General features: G+C 54.7%; 1 protein-coding gene across 1 annotated transcript in view; it reads left to right on the top strand.

The window, feature by feature from the left end:
* OSBPL5 (oxysterol binding protein like 5) overlaps positions 1–20,285 on the top strand; it is a 46,368-nt gene extending 26,083 nt beyond the window's left edge. Inside the window, exons 8-21 of the mRNA XM_023541819.2 lie at positions 309–516; positions 1,806–1,990; positions 2,516–2,597; positions 3,998–4,096; positions 4,709–4,805; positions 6,628–6,726; positions 13,989–14,086; positions 14,443–14,532; positions 14,957–15,093; positions 15,562–15,747; positions 16,054–16,180; positions 17,317–17,449; positions 18,017–18,119; positions 18,621–20,285. Of these exons, the coding sequence (XP_023397587.2) occupies positions 309–516; positions 1,806–1,990; positions 2,516–2,597; positions 3,998–4,096; positions 4,709–4,805; positions 6,628–6,726; positions 13,989–14,086; positions 14,443–14,532; positions 14,957–15,093; positions 15,562–15,747; positions 16,054–16,180; positions 17,317–17,449; positions 18,017–18,119; positions 18,621–18,759 (1,783 nt within the window). The 3' untranslated portion in view covers positions 18,760–20,285. The remainder of the gene's footprint in view (positions 1–308; positions 517–1,805; positions 1,991–2,515; positions 2,598–3,997; positions 4,097–4,708; positions 4,806–6,627; positions 6,727–13,988; positions 14,087–14,442; positions 14,533–14,956; positions 15,094–15,561; positions 15,748–16,053; positions 16,181–17,316; positions 17,450–18,016; positions 18,120–18,620) is intronic.
* The last annotated feature ends 2,802 nt before the right edge of the window (positions 20,286–23,087 follow it).

The following is a 23,087-nucleotide window of genomic DNA, read 5'->3' as shown; positions in this document are numbered from 1 at the left end:
ACACACAGGAGTCCCCTTTTATGTGGGGAGGGGTAGCTAACGCATGGAGGCTCGGGGGTTGTCTCCCAAACCTCCCACCAGGAGTCAGGGCACTGGCTCCATCCACCTCCTGTGGGTCCAGGGCAGGCCCTGACTGCTGTCTGCCTCATTCCTCCACCTATAAAATGGGCTAGCAATGCAGGAGCGGGTGTGAAGTGCCTAGCAGTGAGGGGGGCCCGGGCCCGGGTAGGTGTGCATGGGGTGGGTGTGCCCATCCTGGCCTGGAGCCAGGGATGGACCCCTCCATTGGTCTTCCGTCCATCCTCCAGACTGAATGGGTCATCGCTGGTGAACCATCTGGAGAACGACGCTTTTTCTGACAAGTCAGAGAAGGAGAACGCCGAGGAATCAGACAACGAGACCCAGGACCACAGCCGGAAGACCACTGAGAGCGGCAGTGACCAGTCGGAGCCCCGGGGCAGCCCAGTGCGGAGGGGGACCACGTACGTGGAGCAGGCCCTTGAGGAGCTGGGGGAGGTGAGAGCTGGGAGCACCCCATTAGAGTTGGGAGGATGGGCCAGGGTGACAGTGGGGTCTGCAGCATCCTGGGATCAGGAGCCTGGTCGCCCACGTTGCGCTGGGTGCCAGAGCTGGGTCTCCATGTATGAACAGGCCCTCTCACCTCACCCTGCCTGGCCCAGTAGGTGGACGCAGGGGTAGCAGACAGGGTGCGGCTTCCCTGCAAACAGACTGGAACCCACTGTGATGGGAGAGGATGGGGCTTGGGAGGGACCCTTGGCCCAGTACCGGGAGGGCGGCTCCCGGGAGCCGGCTTACCTGCTGAGCACCTGCACATACCTGCACTGCCTGGGCCCAGGTAGGCCGACCTGGTCCGTGCCCCTGCAGGAAACAGGCCACAGATGCACAAACACCCAGGAGGACTGGGAGAGTAGGGGAGACCCACTGGACAAGGTCACAGGGATGTGGAGGGACTGCTTGATGAGATCAGGGAGACGCCTGTAAAGGGGCTGCAAGACCTGAACAGCAGAGAAGGGACAGGTGACCCAGGGAGGAAGCAATTGGTGCAGAAACCCCAGGGCAGGAAGCAGACATTGGTGCCTCTGGGAACGGTCTGGCAAGCTCACTGTGGCATCCAGGGAGAGCGCACGCGGGGGTCACAGTGAGAGGTGTTAGGAAGGACCTACAGACCTTGGGGAGGGTGTCAGGAAGCATGGTGGTTCCAGGATTAGGGACCGTCATCAGTCATCACACCATTCAGAGGCAAGAAGACAGACAGGCTAGCCCACAGCTGACCAGGAGCAACAAGCACTGATGTGTCTGGGAGACGGATGTCGGGTCATGCTTGTGGTCAGAGGCCGTGTCCTTGTTCCTGCCGGTGCCCGGGTGTGATCGTGGAGGCTATTGTTTTTGTTTGGCCCTGGGACGGCCACAGGATGGTCTTATCTGATGCCGGTGTCCTGAGGAATCATTGTTCAAGCTCTCCCTGGGCAGGGCCCTTCCCGCAATAGTGACAAAGTCACTCAACATCCCAAAAAAGGGTTCAATAGCCAGGGCAGGGGTGGCTCCTGGGACGCAGAGAGGGGAGGGGTCTTCCCAGACCGAGGAGGGCACCAGGTCTGCTGGGTGAGAGGGCAGGAGTCTATGATCGAGGCCTAGGCCAGGGCGTGGGCGCCCTCCTGGCCGGAGTGGGCCGTACCTCCAGGGGAGGGGTCACACGGCCCAAGGGGGAACCCGATGGGGCAGCGGGATGCGGCCGCCCCTCCTCCCTCGCCCATCTTGCTGGCCTGACGGGGCCTCTGCTGCAGCTGGGCGAGTCGGCTCAGGTGGAGACGGTGTCGGAGGAGAACAAGAGCCTGATATGGGTACTGCTGCGGCAGCTGCGGCCGGGCATGGACCTGTCCCGTGTGGTGCTGCCCACCTTTGTGCTGGAGCCCCGCTCCTTCCTCAACAAGCTGTCCGACTACTACTACCACGCCGACCTGCTCTCCAGGTAAGCCGGCGGCCAGGTGTGCCCACGGGAGCCCAGCCCTGCCAACGTGCCTCCCAAGTAGGAAGCCCAGAGCCCAGCACCTGCCTGCCCCACTGAGTTTTCCCAGGACCCCCTACCCACCCCCAGGGCCTGGGCCGAGCTTGGCCATTGTCCCCACAGGCTTTGGCCCTGGGAGATGTCCTGTCCCCTAGACCAGCCCCGGAGGAGCTGGTGGAGGGGAGGGTGGGGCTGTGTCCTCGTCACCTGCTCAGACGAGGCTGCCCTGCACAGCACACCCAGGAGCCAGCACAGGGATGAGGAGGGCGGGAGCTCCGGGGCTTCGTGGAGGCAGGGGCAGTGGAGGGGCAGGATGGTGTGGGCCCCCGTGTTGTGGTCAGGGAGGTCCCTGCTTCAGGGCTGCCAGGGCAGGAAGGATCGGCCCTAGTGTCATGGCCAGGAGGCCAGCGTGCAGCATTGTGGGCGGAGGGCAGGGTGGGTGGGCCACTCGGGGACCCGGTCTGACTCAGGGGCTCCCTGCCGCCACAGGGCCACGCTGGAGGAGGATGCCTACAGCCGCATGAAACACGTGCTGCGCTGGTACCTGTCGGGCTTTTACAAGAAGCCCAAGGTAAGGAACCACGGGCTGCCACTCGGCGCCTTCCCTGGCACCCACTGCCTGCCACTGGGCCACCCCTGCGGCCTCCAAGGCCATCCGCTGGTGGCCAGGTTCTCAGAGATGGGGGCAGGCCCTGACTTCCCACAGAGCAGGCTCAGGCCAGGCTACAAGGGCGGCCTCGACTCTCCCCACAAAGAGCCTCACAGAGGTACCAGGGAAGCGGCTTCAACGGGCAAGGCCAAGGCACTGAGGTTGGAGGCAGCTGTAGGATTCGCACTGGCATGGCTTTTTGTTTGGTGAAGGAACCCCTTCTTAGGACCCCTGCCCTGGAATCTGTGAGGCCAGAGCTGCTCCGGGTGTAGTGAAACCGCAGCTCTGCCCTCCCCGCCGCCAACCCCCACAGAGCCCTGGGGTTCCGTGGGACACTAGTTGGGAAACCGTGATTCTGGCTCCACCTCTTCATTGTGCAGGTGGGGAAACTGAGGCTCAGGGAAGGGAAGGGACGCCTCAAAGTCAGGCGGCAGTTTGGGGTAGACCAGGTCTCCTGACTGCCTGGTGCCTTCAGTGTTGGGCCACGCCGCCTGTAGCTGGGCAGACTTATGGCGCGGAGGTGGAGACCCTAGCCTAGGGCAGTCAGGTGGGCCCGGGTGCTCAGCCATATAGGTAGTGTAGACAGGGCAGAGGGAGCTCCCAGGGACTTCTCATGGAAGGAGGCTCCAGGAGGCATCTGTGGGCAGGACGAAGTGCGGGCTGTAGGCTCAGCCTCAGAGGGGGCTTGGGGGGCAGCAGAGGAACTGAATGGAGAACACGGGGCTACAGGCATGGCCTCTCAGGTCAGCGCTGGGGACACGCAGACCTGCCCCCTGCATTCCCAGAATCCACGGCCTGTGGTACAAGGCAGACAGTGCACACACACAGTGAGAAATGGGGTCCCAGGGGTGACGCAAGGGGTGACCAGGCCTCTTTAGACCCAGATTCAGGGGTCCCAGCTGAACGACCGGAAGCAGCAGCCACACTGGGATGGGGGCACGGAGAGCAGAGTCCGGGAGAACAAATTGGGTCATTTGGAGAGCAGAGAGCTGGGGGCACGTCTGAAGCTGAGGGAGAGGGGAAGGGGCCGTCAGAGAGGCAGCCAGGCCAGACAATCTGGGATTTTATTTCAAGAGTCATCAGAAGCCTCTGGGCTTTGAGTGGGTTGTGCGGGCTCCACCCAAAGTCCGGGAAACGGAGGGGTGGTCAGTGTCCCTGCCCACTCTGAGCAGAGCAACAGGCAGGACCAGAATAGAACCATAGTCTCCCCAAAGCAAAAGGCAGTGCTGTTCCCAGGTGCCCCACCCTGCCCACATGGTCTGCCTCAGAGGGCCCGTGCCCGCCAGGTTTCCCCCATAAGGCTCTTTGTCCATCGTCTGCAGGGGATCAAGAAGCCCTACAACCCCATCCTCGGGGAAGTCTTCCGCTGCCGCTGGTTCCACCCACAGACGGACAGCCACACCTTCTACATCGCAGAGCAGGCAAGAGCCCCCCCACCCCACCACCACCACCACCTTGGCGGGCGCGGGGCCTCAGAGGGCGGGGAGGTCTCGCCCCGATGCACCTTTCTCATGGCCCTATCCCTGGCCTCTGCCCATGGGGCTTTCCCAGAAGGTGCTGACTGACTGAGTCGGCTGCAGACACACCACCATGGCTGTGACAGCAGAAGGGTTTTCCGTAAGGAGAACGGGACGGAACGAGTGGCTGTTGAGTCGACTCCGACTCCTAGCGACCCCATGTGTGTCAGAGTAGAACTGCGCTCCACAGGGCTTTCAGTGGCTGGTCTTTTGGAAATAGATCACCAGGCTTTCTTCTGAGGCATCTCTGGGTAGACTCGAACCACCAGCCTTTTGGTTAGCAGCCGAGGGCGTGCACCATTGGCACCACGCAGGGGCTCCTCCATAGGGACCGCGGCAGTTTATCTTGATTTCCGAGGGGACTCTGGAGCAGGAATTCCAGTCTGCTCCAGGCCCCAGACTCAGACCTGGCCACAGTGAGCAAGCTCTGGGCCTGGGCAGGATGCATGGGCAGGGTGGTCTTCTCCCTGGGAAGCCGAGTCTTCGCCTCGACGGGTCACCCCACTGTCCACCCAGGTTTCCCACCACCCGCCCGTGTCCGCCTTCCACGTCAGCAACCGGAAGGACGGCTTCTGCATCAGTGGCAGCATCACCGCCAAGTCCAAGTTCTACGGTGAGGGGGCTGGGGGGGGGCACAGAGGGGAAAGGGCCATCTCAGATGGTGGCCATCTGCATGGCCCTCATAGTCAGGGACCACGCAGGTGGTGGAAGTTCCCAGAGCCTGGAGTCAGGCCAAGCAGTCCAAGCCTGGCTCCTCCCCAGCCTCACATAACTCAGCTGTAAAGTGGGCACCGTTTGCACGGATACCTGAGGGCTGAAAGAGAGAACCTGCATGAAGAGGTACAAGCTAGGGCCACACTGTCTGATATGGCAGCCACCAGCACATGGGACTATTTAAATTAATTAAAAGCCGATAAAATTTTAAATCGTGTTCTTCATTCACACTGGCCACATCGCAAGTGCTTAATAGCCACACGTGACCAGTGACCACCTGTCTCCCAGCACTGCTGTAACAGAAGCACCGCAAGTGGGGGACTTTACAGAACAGAAATGTGTTTTCTCATAGTCCTGGAGACTACAAGTCCAAATCAGGGTCCCGGCCGAGTCGATTCCTGTCTTTATGGTTCCCCAGGTGTTCCCTGGATCGTTATAGACCATTCTCATGCGGTGTCCCTCTTCCCCACTATGTGCCTGTCACTGTGAGTCAATTCCTGTCTTTATGGTGTCCCAGGTGTTCCCTGGGTCTTTGTAGACCATCCTCACGTGGCGTCTGTCTTCCCTGCTATGTGCCTGTCGCTGTGTCTGTTCTGCTCCTTATAGCACTCAGAGGTGATCGGGTTTAGGGCTTGCCCTGTACCGCTGTGGTCCCTTAACATAACAAAAAAAATCTTTCCCTAAATGGGATCACATCCACAGGTATAGGTGTTAGGATTCCAACATAGATCTTGGGGGACACAATTCAATCCGTAACACCTCCGTATGGGACAGCAGAGCATAGAACATTTCTGTCATCACAGAAGGTTCCGTCGGACGGCCTGCTCTAGATCTAGCAGGGGTGCTCAGAAAGCGTTTGCTTCCATGCTTATTCATTTGTGGGCAGGTGTGTGCTGAGTACCTACCTCTGCGTTCCCAGCCATCTTCAGGATGTGAGGGAGTCTGCAGAGGAGGGGACATTGTGGAGTCTGCTCTCTGGAGCCAACACTTGGGTCAGCATACCCTTTCCACCATCACTGATAAAGGCTGCGATTCTCAGCCCAGAGCGGGGGTCCACACCCTCTACTTTGTTGTTGCTGTTAGCTGCCGTCGAGTTGGCACTGACTCATGGCAACCTTATGTACAACAGAATAAAACATTGCCTGGTCCTGCACCATCTTCCTAATTGTTGGTGTGCTGGAATCCATTGCGGTGGCTGTTACCCTCTACCCGTAATTGCCATCGCATTGATTCCGACTCATAGCGACACTATAGGACAGAGTAGAACGGCCCCATAGGATTTCCAAGGCTGTAATCTTCACTAAAGCAGACTGCCACTCCTGTGGAGCCACTGGTGGGTTTGAACCACTGACCTTTCAGTTAGCAGCTGAGCTTTTACAGGGATGTTTAAAAATTAGAGCAGGGGACCAGGTTAGTTTGAAAGGCCCCCTAAGGGCACCAACGTCCACTCAGAATTCCTGGTTTAGTCGCTGAAATAAAACGTTAACATGTGGTAAGTTAAATAACTCATCAGGACAAATGGCCCGTCAGAACTGGACAGGGGTTTTACAGACCCAGAAGCTCAGATTGCTTAAGACACTCACCCACAGACACAGCTGGGGGTGCTGGGAACTCTTTGGACTTTCTGGAAGATTGCTCAGAGCCTGTGACTTTGAGGTGTGGCCCCTGGGTTCCAAGAGTCTGTCTCCACTCACAGGCCCCACTGCCCCTTTCCTCTGCAGGGAACTCACTGTCGGCTCTGCTGGACGGCAAAGCCACGCTCACCTTCCTGAACCGAGCTGAAGATTACACCATCACCATGCCCTATGCCCACTGCAAAGGTGAGAGGTGGCGCTGGGCTGCCCCCACCCTGGAGGGCAGAGCCCAAGCCCATTCCATCAGTGAGAGCACCATGGGGGTGAACTCTTCTGGTTTGGATTTGTTTGAAGAGATTTATTTCACTCACTCACTCTCTAATGATATTTTAGCTGGGTATATAATTCCAGGTACGTTGTTGTTTTCTCACCTCTATGAAGATATTTTTATTACTGCCTCCTGGCTTCCGATGTGACTGACGATAATGACTGGTGATAAATCAGCTGTCTCCCTGTCATGTAATCTGTTTTTCTCTGTAGCTATTTGTACCATCTTCTCTTTGTCTTTGGTGTTCTACAACATCACCATAGTGTGTCATGGTTTGGATTTTTTTTTTTTTTAACTTTTTGAACGTGGAGTTTCATGGTTTGGTCAAGCCTGAAAAAGAAAAATTAGGGGTGGTGGGGATGGTGGGATCATTCTCTATGGGTCAAATACTTTTTTTTCTATTCTTATTGTAGTAAAATCATAACATAAACTTTGCCATTTTAACCATTCTTAAGGGTACAATTCAGTGGCATTAATTATAGTCACAGTGTACAACCATCACCACTATCTCTAAAACTTCATTACCACAAACAGCACCTCTGTACTCATTAAGCAATGACTTCCACTCCACTGTCCCCCAGCCCTTGGTAACCACTCATCTACTTTCTGTCTGTGTGTATTTATTTGCCTATTCTAGATATTTCACTTAAGTGGGATCATACAATATTTGTATTTTTGTGTCAGACTTACTTCACTTAGCATAGTATTTTCAAGGTTCACCCATGATGTAGCGTGAATCAGGACTTCATTCCTTTTCATGGCTGAATAATACTGCATTGCCTGCATGGACCATGTTGTGTTTATCCATTCGTCTGTTGATGGACACGAGTTGTTTCCACCTTTTGGCTATTGTGAATAAAATGCTGCTATGGACACTGGTGTACAAGTATTGGTTTGTGTCCCTGCTTTCAAGTCTTTTGGGTATATACCTAAAAGGTGGAATTAATTCCTGGGTCACTTGGTAACGCTGGGTTGTTTTGAATAACTGCCAAACTGTTTCCGTAGCAGCTGTACCATTTTATATTCCCACTGTCCTGGAAATGTTTTAGCAATGATTTTCTTATTATTGCCGCACCCCTGATTTCTCCACGTCTTTCTTCTAAAACTCCAATTAGACATAAATTAAACCATCTCACTCATTTATCTCTGTGCGTTCTAGGCAATTGTTTAGATCTGTCTTAAACTCTGACTTACCCAGTGTTTAACTGAGATTTCAATTTGGTGTTTTTTGTTTGTTTGGTTTTTTTTTATATTTGTTTGTTTGTTCCCTAGAAGTTCTACTTGATTCTATTTCAAATCTGCCTATCCTTTCATACATGCACCTTGTTCCTTGATCATGTTTACAACTCCCTCTTGTGTGGCTTTACATGTTATCGACGTAATGGCTTCATATTCTCTATCCAGTAATTTTAACATTCTAATTCGTTTGCTGCTACATCCCACTGCACACAGCAGTGCCTTGGTAGATGCTCTGTAAACATTTGTTCAGTAGACGAATGAATGTCTCTGCTAAGACCTTGGGATTCTGAGTTTGTTGGGGGTTTTCCTGGCTCTAACATGTAGCAGGTTGCTTCTGGACCACACAGGAAGTGTCCATTTGAATCCCAAACTCACCTGACAGGGAGCCTATGCTTGCAAATTCTCAGAGTTGTGTTGTTATTTTTAATCCCAACCCAATACACATGTTCCCTTGACTTTTCCTTAGGACAGAAGGGCTTTCTGCAGCTCTCCCTTTTGCCAAGGGTATGGCCACATGACAGTGCCGGCTTCATGGAAACATCTCAGAACTAACTCTCTGTGTGACCCTGGCCCAAGGCTTTGTCTTCTCTTACGACGGGAACCTCGGAGATGGAGGTCTCAGATCAGCTGACACCCTTTCTGATCTGCAGCTCTCCCTTCCTTCCCCTCCTCTTTCTTCTCTCCTTCTTCCTCTTCTTCTTCCCACTCTTCCTCTTCTTTTTCCTTCTCTTGCTTTTTCTTCCCGGGGATATCCGTTATTTTTTTGTGTGTTCATCTATGCACTTGAAAGACCGCTGTGTGTGTGTATATATATATATTTGTGTGTGTGTGTGTGTGCTTTAAGTGGAAGTTTACAATTCAAGTTGGTTTCTCATACAAAAACTTACACACACATTGTTATGTGACCCTAGTTGCTGTCCCTACAATGTGACAGCACGCTCCTCCTCTCTAACCCGTATTCCCTGTGTCCATTCAACCAGCCCCTGTCCCCCTCTGCCTTCTTCTCTCACGTCCGGGTAGGAGCTGCCCATTTAGTCTCATGTATCTACTTCAGCGAAGAAGCTCATTCTTTACCAGTATCATTTTGTGTCTTATCATCCAGTCTAATCTTTGTCTGAAATGTTAGCTTCAGGGACGGTTTTAGTTCTGGGCTGACAGAGAGTCCGGGGGCCATGTCTTCTCAGGTCCCTCCAGTCTCATTCAGACCATCAAGTCTGGACTTTTTACAAACTTTTTATTATGGAAAACTTCAAAAGGCAAAGATACAGAATCGTACAGGGAACTCCCATCTACCCAAAAGACAGCAAGCTGCCAATTTTATTTCTTCCGTGCCCTACACATTCCCCACCCTAATGATATGGAAGTTAATCCTAGACATCATACCGTCTAGACGCCATCACCGTCTAGACACCATACCGTCTAGACGTCATACTGTCTAGACGTCATACCATGTCATCTGTATATTTCATTGTGTATCACTCGAAGATAAGGATTCCCTTCATAAACATAACCACAAGATTGTCGTCATACCTCAATGAGATCTTAATATCATCAGATATAGAATCAGTGTTCAAAGTTCCCCAACTGTTACATATACTTATATTTATACACACACAGATATGGTACAATTCCTTTGTTTGATTAGGACTCCAAGTAAGGTCCATACTTCGTGATTGGGTACTCCGTCTCTTAAGACTGCCTTGCCTTCCTCCCATCTCTTTCTTTTCTTTTTTTTGTTTTTATTTGCAACGTATTTCTTGAGGAAATGAGGATATTTCCTTGAGTTTCCCGCAGTCTAGATTTTACTGGCTGCTTTCCCGTGGTGTAATTGAGTGTATTCGTCTGTTCTTGTATTCCCTGTAATCTGGACATTGACCTGCTATGCTAGAGGCTTGATCCTACTAGGCAGAGCTTTTTCGACAAGATTACTCATCGTTTCATGTCTTTCCATCACGGGATCCATCATGTCCATTGTCTCTGTCTTTGTGGTGTGAGTGGACGTTGATTCTCCATGCCTGGATGATGACGCTCTGTCATCCTTTCTTCATTCAGTCAGCAGGAATGCCTCATCTACTGTGTGGTTACGCAGGAGGATCAGTGCACTGAGGATAAATGCCTGATTTTTTTGTCTTTTCAGACTCTTTCCCTGTGTCTTCCAAAGGTGGGAGCTGCTGAGGCTGTTGTTTCTTGAGCATTATTTGGTTTGAACATGTCTGATGGCTTCAGGACATTCCAGTTTTCTTCATGGGTGCTCGAATGGGCCCATCTTTGACCAGTGGGAGATCTCTCAAGTCGGCCCCTGAGTCATTTTGACACAGCCCTAGTAGCTTTGCTGGAGTTCCTGGGTGATGCAAACAGTGAACACACTCAGCTGCTAACTGAAAGACTGGAGGTTCAGGTCCACCTAGAGGCGCTCATAAGAAAGGCCTGGTGATCTATTTCTGAAAAATCAGCCATTGGAAATGCGATGGAGCACAGTTGTACTCTGACAACATGGGGACACCATGAGTTGGAGTTGACTTGATGGTGGCTAGATTTTAGTAACTCTGCTCACCTTCTTGCTCCTGGTGTGACCAGAGGAGCCCCCGGACAGTCCCTGCTCCAGACCTGGAGTCGGCCCTTCCTCCAGGAAGCCTCAGGCTCTTTCTAGTTGGAGGTGGGATCTGGAGACCACAGTATGGCGGCCAGATGTGCTCCTTCCGAGCAGTGTGGTCATTGTTTCCTGGGCTTTCCAGTGCAGCGAGCATGGAAATCTTTCTTGTTTTAAGACAGATCATGTGTCCACACTGACACTTCTGGTCCAGATTCAAGATGGCAGGATTTTTGTTTAATTTTTTTGGTCTTACCTCTGAGTCTTCCTTCCCCCACAACAGTCAGCCCAGTTTTCAGTGTCACTCCGCGATTATTTGTCTTCTCCCACACGGCACTCTTGGTCTCGGAACAACATACCAGCCTTGTCACCAACGCCATGATGGCTGAAAACAGTGGGTGGTTTGGTGTTGGCATTGTTTTTATCCTAATTTTCATCCAGAATAACTCCTCTCCAAAGTTACGCCACCCACTGGCTCACACGTATCAGAACTTCATCTCTCTTTATGACCCAGTTATGTTCTGTTGTACATATAAGCCACGGTGTGGTTATCCACATGTTGATGGACACTTGGGTTCTTTCCAGCTCCTGGCTATCGGCAATAATGCTGCAGTGAACATTCACGTACACGTATGTGTTTGTGTTCCTGCTTTTGATTCTTCTGGGTATATACCTAGCTGTGGAATTTGGGGGGTCATATAGTATGGTAGCACAATGGCTAAGCACTCAACTGCTAACTGAAAGGTCAACGGTTCCAAGCCACCAGCCGCTCCGTGGGAGAAAGATGCGGCAGTCTGCTTCAGTAAAGATTACAGCCTTGGGAACCCTAGGAGGCAGTTCCTCTCTGTCCTACAGGGTCGCTATCCGGTGGATCCACTCGACAGCAACAGGGCTTAGTAGTTCTGTGTTCAGCTTTTTTGAGGAACCACCAAACTGTTTTCACAGTGGCTTCACCATTTACATTCCCACCAGAAATGGGCAAGGGATCCAGTTTCCTCACATCCTCACACGTTTTGTTTTCTGGTTTTTTGATAATAGCCTTCCTAGTGGGGTGGAGTGGTATCTCACTGTAGTTTCGATTTACATTTTTCTCATGGCTGATGAGAGGACAGTGGTGGTTCAGCGGTAGAATTCTTGCCTTTCACGTGGGAGACCAGGGTTCAGTTCCCGCCCAAAGCAGCCACCACCCGTCTGTCAGTGGCGGCTCGTGGGCTGCTATGATGCTGACCTGATTTCAGTGGGGCTTCCAGACTAAGACAGACTAGGAAGAAAGGCCTGGCAATCTACTTCTGAAAATCAGTCCATGAAAACCCTCTGGGTCACAACAGTCAGATCTGAAGCTGATCACGGGGCTGGCGCAGGACCAGGCAGCATTTCGTTCCGTCGTGCGTGGAGTTGCCCCGAGTCGGGGACCAACTTGACCGCAGCTAACAGCAGCAACACTTACTGATGATGTCCTTTGCCCTTTTTTTTTTTCCACTCTGTGATTCCATTTATATAAAAATCAGTTGCCATCAAGTTGATTCTGACTCCTGTTGACCGTATATGCCGAAGAGTAGAACTGTGCTCCGCTGGGTTTTTGTTCTTGTGTTTTCTTTTTTTAATAATACTTTATTGTGTTTTCAGTGAAGGTTTACCCAGCGGTTTAGGTTCCCACTCAGCAATTTCTACACAGCCTGTTCGGTGAGGTTGGTTGCGTTCTTCACAACGCCAGAACATTCTCATTATTTCTGTTCCGGTTGTTCTGTTTCCATGAATCTAGTTTCCCTGCCCCCCTTACATTCTTGTCTTTGCTTTAGAGTAATTGTTGACCATTTGGAGTTCATTACTCACGGGTGGTATTTATTTTATGAGCCAATTTGTTATTTAGCTAAAAGATGACCTCAGAAGCTAGTTCCGGTTCAAGGTTTAAAGAGTATCTCAGGGCAATAGTCTCCGGGAGTCCTCCAGTCTCTACCGGTCCAGTAAGTCTGGATTTTTTAAGAATTTGAGGTTCTGCTCCACATTTTTCTCCCATTCTGTCAGGATCCTTCTATCATGGCCTTGATCAGAACTGTCAGTAGTGGTAACCACCTTTGCCAATTTTTAAATTGGGTTTTTTTTTGTTATTGTTGAGTTGGGGATTGCTTTTTAAAAATTTAGTTCTGTTTGATAATTATGTAAGACATTTACCTGGCTTCAGAGTCAAAACCACAGACAAAGGGATGGTCCGGGCAGCCTCGAGGCCCGGCCCCACCCTCCTGGATACGGGCATCTGATGGTGGCCCAGGTACTCCCCGCTGTACAGGTGCTTCTCTCAGTTTGTAGGACACCCTGCCCCCCACGGGCAGCACAGGAGACCCTTCTCGGTCCCTCCTAGCTAGTTTTCCAGCCTGTGCTGGGGCCTAAACCAAACACAGCTGGCCAGTCCCCTGGGGAGTGAGGCGGGGGCTGCTAGTCTTTTGCTGTTACAAAGAGCCTTGTCTTTTTTTTTTTTCATTTTTGAATGGGACCTGTTTTATCCCACTCTTCTAGGTGATTTAGAGCGGGAATGGGTTTTGTTTCTTGAATTAGATGAAGTCCTCCATGTGACCAGAAAGGAGCATTTATTTTTCCCTTCATTAATTCAAAAAGCATGTTCTAATTCAAAAAATGGAGCCCTGGTGGTGCAGTGCTTAAGAGCTCAGCTGTTAACCAAAAGGTTGGCAGTTCAAATCCACCAGCCGCTCCTTGGAAACCCTATGGGGCAGTTCTCCTCTGTTCTGTAGGGTCGCTATGAGTCAGAATAGACTCGACAGCACCTAACAACAACAATTCAAAAAATATGCCGGGCACCATCCTTGGCCTGTGAGTGTCTACTGGGCCCTGGGAGCTGGGCACCATCCTGGAGACGTGGATGTTTCCTGGACTTCGGGTGCTGTCCTGGGCACGTGGGTGCCTGCTAGATGCCAAGCACTGGGCACTATCCTAAGGATGCAGGAGTCTACTGGATGCCAGGTGCTATTCTGGGCATGAAGGTGCATACTAGATGCCAGGCATGGGACACTGTTCTGGACACTGGGTGCTGGGCACTGCCCTGGGAGCACAGTAGGGAGCAGGGTGGACACCGCCCTTCAGAGCTGCATTGACACCAGAGCCTCAGAGTCACACAGAGTGACAGACGTGATGGGTGCCTCACAGGGGCAGGCGAGTCCTGGTGGAGGTGATCCTGTCCCAGAGATGGGTCGTTTCCTGGCAGAGCAGCCTGAGCAAAGGCCCTGGGAGGACGGAGGTGCTGGTCCCTCCCCACCCCACCCCACCCAACTGGGATCTCACACAGTCATCGCTGCTGGATGAGGGTGACCCCTGACTCCTGACCCGCCTGTGTTTCAGGAATCTTCTATGGCACCATGACCATGGAACTGGGTGGCAAAGTGACCATGAAGTGTGAGAAGAACAACCTCCAGGCCGAGCTGGAGTTCAAGCTCAAGGCAGGCTGGCTGCGGCCACCAGAGGGCCTGGGAGGGGGAGGAGGAGGCCTTGGACACACCCTGCACCCCAGGGTGGCCCCCAGCATGTGCACACAAGGGGTGCATCCCCTGGCCTCCAGGTAGGACAGACAGGGCCGAGGGAGGGGAGGGAGCTGCCAGGGCAGGTGGCTTCGGGTGACCATGACCACGTCCAGCTTTCCATCCCTTCCCAGCTGGGCTCCTGTGAGCTGGCCTGTCTTCTGTGACCTCAAGGGTGCATCCAGGGTGGGGCCTCCCCTCCTCCCCAGCTCTGGAGAGGGCACAGGGGCCCCCAGGAATGACCGCAGCCCCTAACCAGGCGCCTGGTGTCCCTTCAGCCTTTCTTCGGGGGCAGCACAAGCATCAACCAAATCTCGGGGAGGATCACAGCAGGAGAGGAGGTGCTGGCCAGGCTCTCGGGGCACTGGGTAAGTTCCCCCCACAGCAGGTGGGGCTCTCTGGGCACTGGATAAGACCACCAGGGAGGTAGGTGGGGCGGGGCTCTCTGGGCACCAGGTAGGTTCCCCCCACAGCAGGTGGGGCTCTCTGGGCACTGGGTAAGGCTCCCAGACTGCGGGGGGTTGGGGGGCCGGGAGGAAGGGGGGGATGGGGGATGGGCGGGGCTCCCAGGGCTCTGGGTAAGGAACCCAGAAGGGGGATGGGGGGTCACGGAGGGTTCGGGCGGGGGAGGAGCGGGGCCTGGCGGGGCTCTCGGGGCACTGGGTAGGGGCCTCGGACCAGCGGGGGAAGGGGTTGGAGGGGAATGGGCACTGGGTAAGGCCTGGTGCGCGCGCTGGAGGAGGGGCATCCCTGACCGGCCCGGCACCCCTGACCTGCCGGGTCTCCGGGCAGGACCGAGAAGTCTTCATCAAGGAGGAGGGGAGCGGGGGTGCCGAGCTCTTCTGGAACCCGTCTGCGGAGGTGCGCGCGCAGAGGCTAAAGCGGCACACGGTGCTGGTGGAGGAGCAGAGGGAGCTGGAGTCTGAGCGGTGAGGCCGCGGGCGGGGGTGGGGACGGGGACGGGGACGGGGGGCGCTGCTATCCAGGTTCTCACAGACCCTGGGAGTGTCTGCCTGGGACACCCCTAACAGGGAGGGTGACTGCAGCCTGACCCTTGTGTAGAGTGATGTATCCCTTGGGGGTAGAGGGCAACTAGAGAGAGTGAGTGGCAAGGTGCTGGGGAAGAGCAGGCATGAGGGCCGTCCGAGCCACAGGCTCTGCAGGCTTGTCAGGGACAGGTGACCATTGCTCCATGGGGCGGATGCTGTGGGCAGGAGACGAGGGCTCAGCATAGGAAAGAGCCATCTTGTGGTGAACAAACAGCCCCATGAGGTAGTGAGCTCCCTGCCACGAGAGGCAACCAAGCAGAGGTTCTTTGAGCCATCCTTCGGACCCTTCCCTTGCTGATTCAAAGCCTCCAGAAGGTGCCACCCCACTCAGCCAGTGCCTCCCTATAGGCTCTGGCAGCATGTCACCAGGGCCATCTGCGAAGGTGACCAGCACAGGGCCACACAGGAGAAGTTCACCCTGGAGGAGGCGCAGCGGCGGAGGGCCCTTGAGCGCCAGCAGACCCTCACGCCCTGGACGCCGCGGCTGTTCCGCCTGGACCCCGCCACCCAGGAGTGGCACTACCAACATGAGGAGTGAGTGCAGGGGGGGACCTGGGGGCCCCTGCCATGTGGCTGCACCTAGCGGACCCCTACCTCACCCCAACCTCACCACTTCAGCCCCTGGCCCTGAAGGGCGAGGAATGGGGAGAGAGAGTGGCAGGGGCTCCCTTGGGGTTCCTTCCTCAGCCCAGCACACGGGGTGTGGCCATAACGCCTTTCCAGGGGGTGCCCAGCCCCACCCAGGGTCTCTGACCACTGCTGGGAGGCTGAGGGCTGGGACAGGAGCCCCTCGCCCTGAGGGCTTCCACCTCTGCTCACCACCACCCTCTGGCCTTGCAGCCTCAGCCCCTGGGACCCTGTGAAGGACATCGTACAGTTCGAGCAAGACGGGATCCTACATACCCTGCAGAGGGCAACTGTGGCCCGCCAGACCCCCTTCCTGTGCAGCGCAGGCCCCAGGCACAAGGTTGGCCCTGGACTGAGCACCGCCTGGCCCTCAGCCCTCAGTCCCCTCTGCACATGCTCACCCCCCCTCCCAGCAGGTCCTCATCACCCCGCCCTTCCTCTCCCAGCGCAGGACCCCTGATCAGGCCTGGAGGCTATCACCCACCTCCCCTCCCTGCGCTGTTGCTCCCCAAAGTGCTCTCTGCAGCATTAGTAGCACACTTTCGCATCCTGCAGATGAGGAAACTGAGGCCTGCCCAGGAGGAGCAGGAGCCAGGATGTGCACAGCCCTCTGGGCCTGGAAAGGGTGGGAGGAGAGGCAGGGAGGCTCGGCGGGGGGCGGGGGGGTATAAGAAGGGCAGCAACTTGGACAAACCCCAAGATGTGACTTTTGAGAGAAGCCAGGCTAGTCCCCTATTGGTGGGGCTGGAAGCCACTGCCGTGCCAGCAGTAGCCACCACCAGGCGCATCAGCCTGCCGCTGAGCTGTACCTCCTGGACCAGCCTCACCCAGGGGCAGGTGCGATGGTGGGTGGGCAGAGAAGGTGTGTGGGGAAAACCATAATTAACTGTAGTTACTGCTCTGAGTCCTGCCCAGGGCACAGCCACACCCTGGTCATTTCTCTACCCAGGGCTTTTAGAGGCTGGCTGGGCCTTGGGTCCCCTTATCAGTGTTGGGGGGCTCTAGCCTTCTGGAAGATTCTATGGAATCCTTTAGCTCACAGGGTACCAAGAGACCCTGATCAGCCCTCAGGCCCTGTAGAGCCGGGTCCCCACCAGCCGCTCTGCATTTATGGGACGCCATGACCCAGGGCATAGTTGAGGGCATCAGTCTCCATGTGCTAGCCCTCACCCACCCCCTGGAGGTCACCAGTGGGGAAACTGAGGCCCAGTGGGGCAATGACCTCCCAGTCCCCCAGGGCTGGGACTCACACTGAGTCAGTCCAAGTCCAAAACCCGACTGTGCCCTTCTCTGCATGTTGACCCATCTAGAACTGTTCTGAATTAGCATGCCAGCTGCCAGGCCCCCCGAGGTGGCTGCTGTGTGCCCCCTAGGTGCTCTCGGGCCTCTCAGCATGACCTTCCACGGTGGGAGGGACATGTGGGCCTTGGGGCCATGCAGGTGGGCTTCTAGTTGCCAAGGCTTCCCTCTCTCCAGGGCCCTGGCCCTGACCGTAGGCTCCGCAAGGCCAGCGACCAGCCATCCGGCCACAGCCAGACCACCGAGAGCAGTGGCTCCACGCCTGAGTCCTGCCCTGAGCTCTCAGACGAGGACAGGGACTTCACTCCAGGTGAGCCTGTCTGGGACTGCGGGGCTGACCTAGCCAGGAGGAGAGGTAGAAAGGGGAGGACAGCCCCCTGCAGACAACCTCCAGCCCCTGGGAAGAAGGGAAGGCCCCAGGAAGCACCTTCCCAGGTGTGGGACAGAACCACAGGCAGGAAGCCCCTCCCCCCCCATGCCCTGATGGCCTCCCAGGGCTGACAGGGGCTGCCCTCTCCAAGCTTCAGGCAACCAGTCTGGAGGGAAGGGGAACACCTAGGCCAGGGGCTCCCAAACCCTTCACTCAGAGGGAGAGGCAGGGCTGGCAGTGTCCATCTGTCTGTGACCCTCTGGCCCTGTATGCTTCTGACCCTGAGTGCCCTCTGCCCTCACTTGGGTGGGGGCGCCAAACACCCTGCCCATTCCCGGGCTCCCAGCTGTTTAGAGGTCAGCAGAGCCTGGAGTCTCTCTCAAAACACCCCTTCCTCCCCAGTCTCCTTGTCTTGGAGGATTCCCATGAAAGAGGCAGGGCTAGGCCAGGTGGGACCCTGGACGTCAGCTCACCCACCCTATTCCACCCCCCCCCAATCCGGCTCAGGCTGCGGGAGCCCGTGCCCACGGTGCAGGAAGGAGGCACGGCGGCTACAGACGCTGCACGAGGCAGTGCTGTCGGTCCACGAGGCCCAGCAGGAACTGCGCAGGTGAGCAGGCTGCCAGGGCTCGGGGTCAGAGTCACCCAGAGAAGTGGTGGTGGGCCAGGCAGGAGGCACGGCGTGCCAGGACCCTCCCCCGACCCCAGGCAGGGTTTGGGGTAGAGAGGCCAGGAGACCCCAGCAGGAGGCCTACAGGGGTCACCAGCACAGGAGAGGTGCTTCCCTGCTGAGGAGAGGGCACCAGAAACATCCCATATGGACTCAAATGAGGTCAGATTCCACAGCAGGGGGCACAGAGGAGCAGAGGCCCCACTCTTGGCCCCTGAGCCTCCCTCTCCCCAAACGTGTGCCTGGAACGTGTGCCTGGGAGGCCCAGCACACCCCCCTGCAGTCCCCACTTCCCCTTGCAGGTGCCCAGAGGGCACGTCTCCCTGCCTGTACACCTCTCCTCCCTGCCCAGCATGTGGTCAGGCACCCAGAGGCCCCTTGCTGCCTGTGGGAGCAGGAGAAAAGGGTGGGGCCCTGGCATACCTCTGGCCTGTGTTGCAGGCACCTCTCAGCCATGTTGAGCTACACTGTACGGGCCGCACCCCTGCCACCCCCTGGCCTCCTGCAGAACCCCCGCTCCTGGGTGCTGCTCTGTGTGTTCCTGGCCTGTCAGCTGCTCATCAACTCCGCCCTCAAATAAGAGCCCCCAGGGGCAGCAACACCTGCAGACCCGGCACCCCAGCCCTCTCCCAGGCACCAGCACTTTAGCCAGCCCTGTGGAAGCCAAGGCCCTGAGCGCAAGCCTATGGGCAGGACAGCCAGAGGGATGGAGTCCCCACGAACACTGGGGCCCGGGTGCTGGGCTCCCCCTGGGGAGGGCCGCCTCTCCAGAAGCCTCCGCCACCCAGCCTTAATACTCAAGCCAGATCAGGTCTGATTGTCCCACTCACACCCTGGGTCTGCCTGCCGTTTTCGGTCCAGCCCCCCTCACCAAGCAGGATGATGGACGCCTGGAAGGGGAGCCTAGTCAGGGTGGATGGTCATCCCCCGCTGTGGTGAGTGCTTGGAGGAGCAGCCCAGAGCAAGCCCGAACTGAGCCTGGAGTCCCCAGTGTTCACAGGGGCACCCACACCCCTCCCTCGTGAAAGGTGGCCCATGGAGGAGGGGCTGACCTGGAGGCCTCCAGCGGCTCGCGGTCCCAGCTGGACCTGCTGGGAGGCCTTGTTGACTTGATTCTGCCCCGTGAGTCGGGGTGGGCCCAGCGTGCACCAGCGGAGCCCTCCCCACGCCCCCAGCCTGAGACCACTCCCCTGGTGTGAGTGGGCGTGTGCCAAGGTGAGGGGGGCGCCACCCGGGAGTCACGGTGCTCACCTTGCAGCTCGGCTCAGGCGGGGTACAGTCTTCCTGTTTCACACTTTTGTAATAAACGTCATCGTAGCGTTGTGGGCCTCGCGCCTGGCCTCGTCCCTGCGTGTGCGTGGGTGTGTGTGTGCGTGCACGTGTGTGAGCGTCGACACGTATATACACAGGTGGAGCGTCAATCTGCGTGGTGGCGATGCCCTCGGAGCGACCTGACAGTCACTTCCCAACGTTCCGCCCGTGTTCTTGTCTTCCACCCATGCGGGAACGTGTTTCTGCTCCATACGTTGAAATAAACGGACACACAAGTTGTGTGTTTTCTTCTGGGGGGCTTCTGGAAAAGGTGGGGTCTTCCGGGAGAGACTGAAAACCGCTAAGGGGTCTTTGGGGTTTCAGGTCCCAGGGCTGTGAGGATGGAGAAGGGTCTGGGGAGGAGCCAAGGGCGGAACATAGAGGGAAAGATGGAGAGGGGAGGAGCCAAGGGCGGGGCCTGTGGGGAGAGGGGAGGAGCCGGGGCGGGGCCTCGAGAAGGGGAGGGGAGGAGCCAAGGGCAGGCCTGTGTGGAGAAGGGGTGGGAGGAACTGAGGATGGGGCCTGTGAGAAGGGGAGGGGAGGAGCCAAGGGTGGGGGCTGTGAGGAGGAGAAGGGGAGGTGCTGAGTTTCTCGCAGAGCTGCGAAGGAGGGGCGTGGGCACCAGGCCCACCTTTTGAATCACGTGCCAGAGGCTGGGGTCCCGTACCAGCACTTGAACCAGCTGAGGACACCGGATAGGACCGGCACCAGGACACCCCGGGGATCCCCAAGACGGCTGTGGGGCAGGGGACTGGCACACTCCAGGCCCACTTCGCTGGTCCCTGTCCAGGAAAGGGGAAGTCCCCGCTGGCCGAGCCACTGCCCCAGCTCCCCTTTCTCCTGCCCCGATACTCACAGCCAGCGGGGCCAGTGTGAGGGGGCCTGCCTTTGCTGAGACAGCCCAGGAGGCAGGGTACCTGCTGCAGAGCCCACGCCCCGTAGAGGGAGAGCGCGGCCCCCCCACAATCGCTGCGGATGAGGGCGTTGAGAGGAAGGTGACCACGCAGTGCTCACAAGGCAGGTCCCGGGGCCTCCGGCACCACCCCTCCAAGCCCACCTCCAACCCCCAAGGCCCCCTGAGAGGAGGGGAAGGGCCAGAGCAGGGCGCCTTACAGCCCACTGCACCCCCAACCTTACCGCCCCAGGACAGTGCCCCCAGGCAATGGCGACACTAGCGTTGGTGTCACCCCGTGTGGCAACTAACTCATGCTGTTAGCAGACCACACAGAATCTTCAGTAAAGTGTTTGGTACTCATTGTAATGCGTAATTCCTGTATGTTACTGAATGTGGTAACATAGTAGCAAAATTAAGATTACGCCTTTGAATTACAGTATCATACACACAGCCTCAGTGTACTCACATTTGTATACTTTCATGTGGTTAAAGTGAAAATGTGCTAAGAAAACGATAGAATATGAAGTAAAAATGTTTACGAACTACATGAAAATTATGTTCATTTTAATGTTAAAATTTACTGTTGCATGAGATACATTCATGGCTGAGGTTTGTAATCAATAATGGCCCAGATAATGTAGAAGTTGTAGACTGATGTATATGGAAATATAAATGAAATAATAGCATAAAATTTAAAAAAAAAAAAAAACAGGAACAACACGCATTTCCGCAGGAAGGGAAAATCCACACTAAATCAGAACTTTCCTTTCCTGGCCTTCAAAGCTGCGCCTTGTGAATCACTTCATGGAAATACGTGCCTTTTGTCAGCTCACTTTCAACTGATAATATCACAAGATTGCAAGAGCTTGAGTGTCCCATGGTAGATCCCAAACAGTTCTTCATGAGTTTCAGCTCGGAAAAGCTGCTCTCACACAAAGCCACAGACGCAGAGATATTGAGAAGTAATTTGAGGCTTAGTGAAGGGGGTGGGAGAGATCCTACGGGTCGCGTTTAGCTAGGAATGTGAAAACGTCTAACGTAGCCCAGCCTTTGGCCTCTTGCAGATCAATCTTTGCCGCTCTCAGCCTTGGCACCTCTATTACAAGCACCCTCGGATACCGCACCGTAGAAAGTGCTCCGTTTTAGAATGCAAAGCTTTAACTCCTCTTCAGTTAAACCATATCTTTTAAACCATAATTCAAATTTAAACCCTGAAAATTTCATTTAAATTAGATATATACTTGCAAGACTGATTTTTTTTAAGAAAAGTTTTTAAAGATTAAAATTAAAAAAAAAAAAGAACTTCAGATTTAAGTTATATTTCTAAACGTGCATCAAGACACATTGCATTTCCCCCACTTGGTGTTTTCAACTTTCCTTGTCTCTCTTCACTTATCAAAGAGCTATACAGTCAATACTTTTTATAGATGTAAGTATATTACCAATTTTAATCATAGAATGTGATATAGTTATAAATTGCTTAAATGTAATATTAGACTATATATGAATACTAACAACAAAATTGTAAAATGGTTCTATGTTGAATTCCAACATTAGTAACTGAGTGGATGCCTTTTTTTTCCTCTAACTACTACTTCATTCTCAAAAAAGTTATTGATATAGGTTCACAAATACTGCTTACCACAATACTGTAACTAAAACACCAGAAAATTTGACAAAATCATGGACTATAACAACAACCGCATCGGACAAAACCACGTGATTCGAAGCATCATTGTAATTGGTTAATGATGACAGCTCTGACCAAAAGAGAAAAAAAGTACATTAAAAGCCTGTTGCTGCGGAACCAATTCCAACTCACAGTGACCCTCTAGGACAGAGTAGAGCTGCCCTATAAGGTTTCCACCGAGAGGCTGGTGGATTCAAACTGCCAACCTTTTGGTTAGCAGACTTAACCGCTGTACCACCAGGGCTCCATGGTGAGTTAGCATACGGTTTTAGCCTTGTGTTGTTGTTGTTAGGTGCTCTCAAGTTGGTTTAGCCTTGTAGGTATATTGATACATGTAAACTGGGCCTACAAAAAATGTTTTTTGTTGCTGTAACTAACTAAAACCAAACCCACTGCTGTTGATTCAATCCTGACTCGTAACAACCCTGTAGAACAGAGCTGAACTTCGCGGTAGAGGTTCCAAGGCTGTAATCTCTATGGAAGCAGACCGCCACACCTTTCTGCCACGGAGCAGCTGGTGGGTTTGAAGCAGCGGCCAAGTGTTTTAACGACCGCACCACCAGGATTCCTTAAAACTAACTACAAGGATATTTTTATGAAAAACAATAAAATTACTGCTGAAACACTGCACAAAAAATTTATTGTCATTTTGGTGTTACCCTCATTGACAGGGTCACCTGGCACGGTCTGCACCCCCCATACTCCCCACACCTCCCTGGTATTGCCACTGCCATCCAGCCACAACCAGGCCAGCAAGAGCGGCAGCTCCACCTGAGTCCTGCCCGGAGCTCTCAGAGGAGGACTGTGACTTTGCTCCAGAGAACCTGCCCTCAGTCTCCAGCCCCAGGTGGGACTAGAAGTTCCCAGGAAGTGCCTTCCCAGGTGTCGGGTGGGACCACGGGCAGGAGGATCCTCCCCACCATGCCCCAGTGTCCTCCCAGTGCTGAAGCTGACAGGGGCCTGCCCTTTCAGAGCCTCAGGGGACCAGGGCCCTGGAGGGAGAGGGGGAACA

The sequence above is a fragment of the Loxodonta africana genome, chromosome 7, assembly GCF_030014295.1.
Source record: "Loxodonta africana isolate mLoxAfr1 chromosome 7, mLoxAfr1.hap2, whole genome shotgun sequence".
NCBI classification, from domain to species: domain Eukaryota; kingdom Metazoa; phylum Chordata; class Mammalia; order Proboscidea; family Elephantidae; genus Loxodonta; species Loxodonta africana.
Note: the sequence above shows the minus strand (reverse complement) of the source record. Positions and strands in the feature narration are given on the sequence as shown.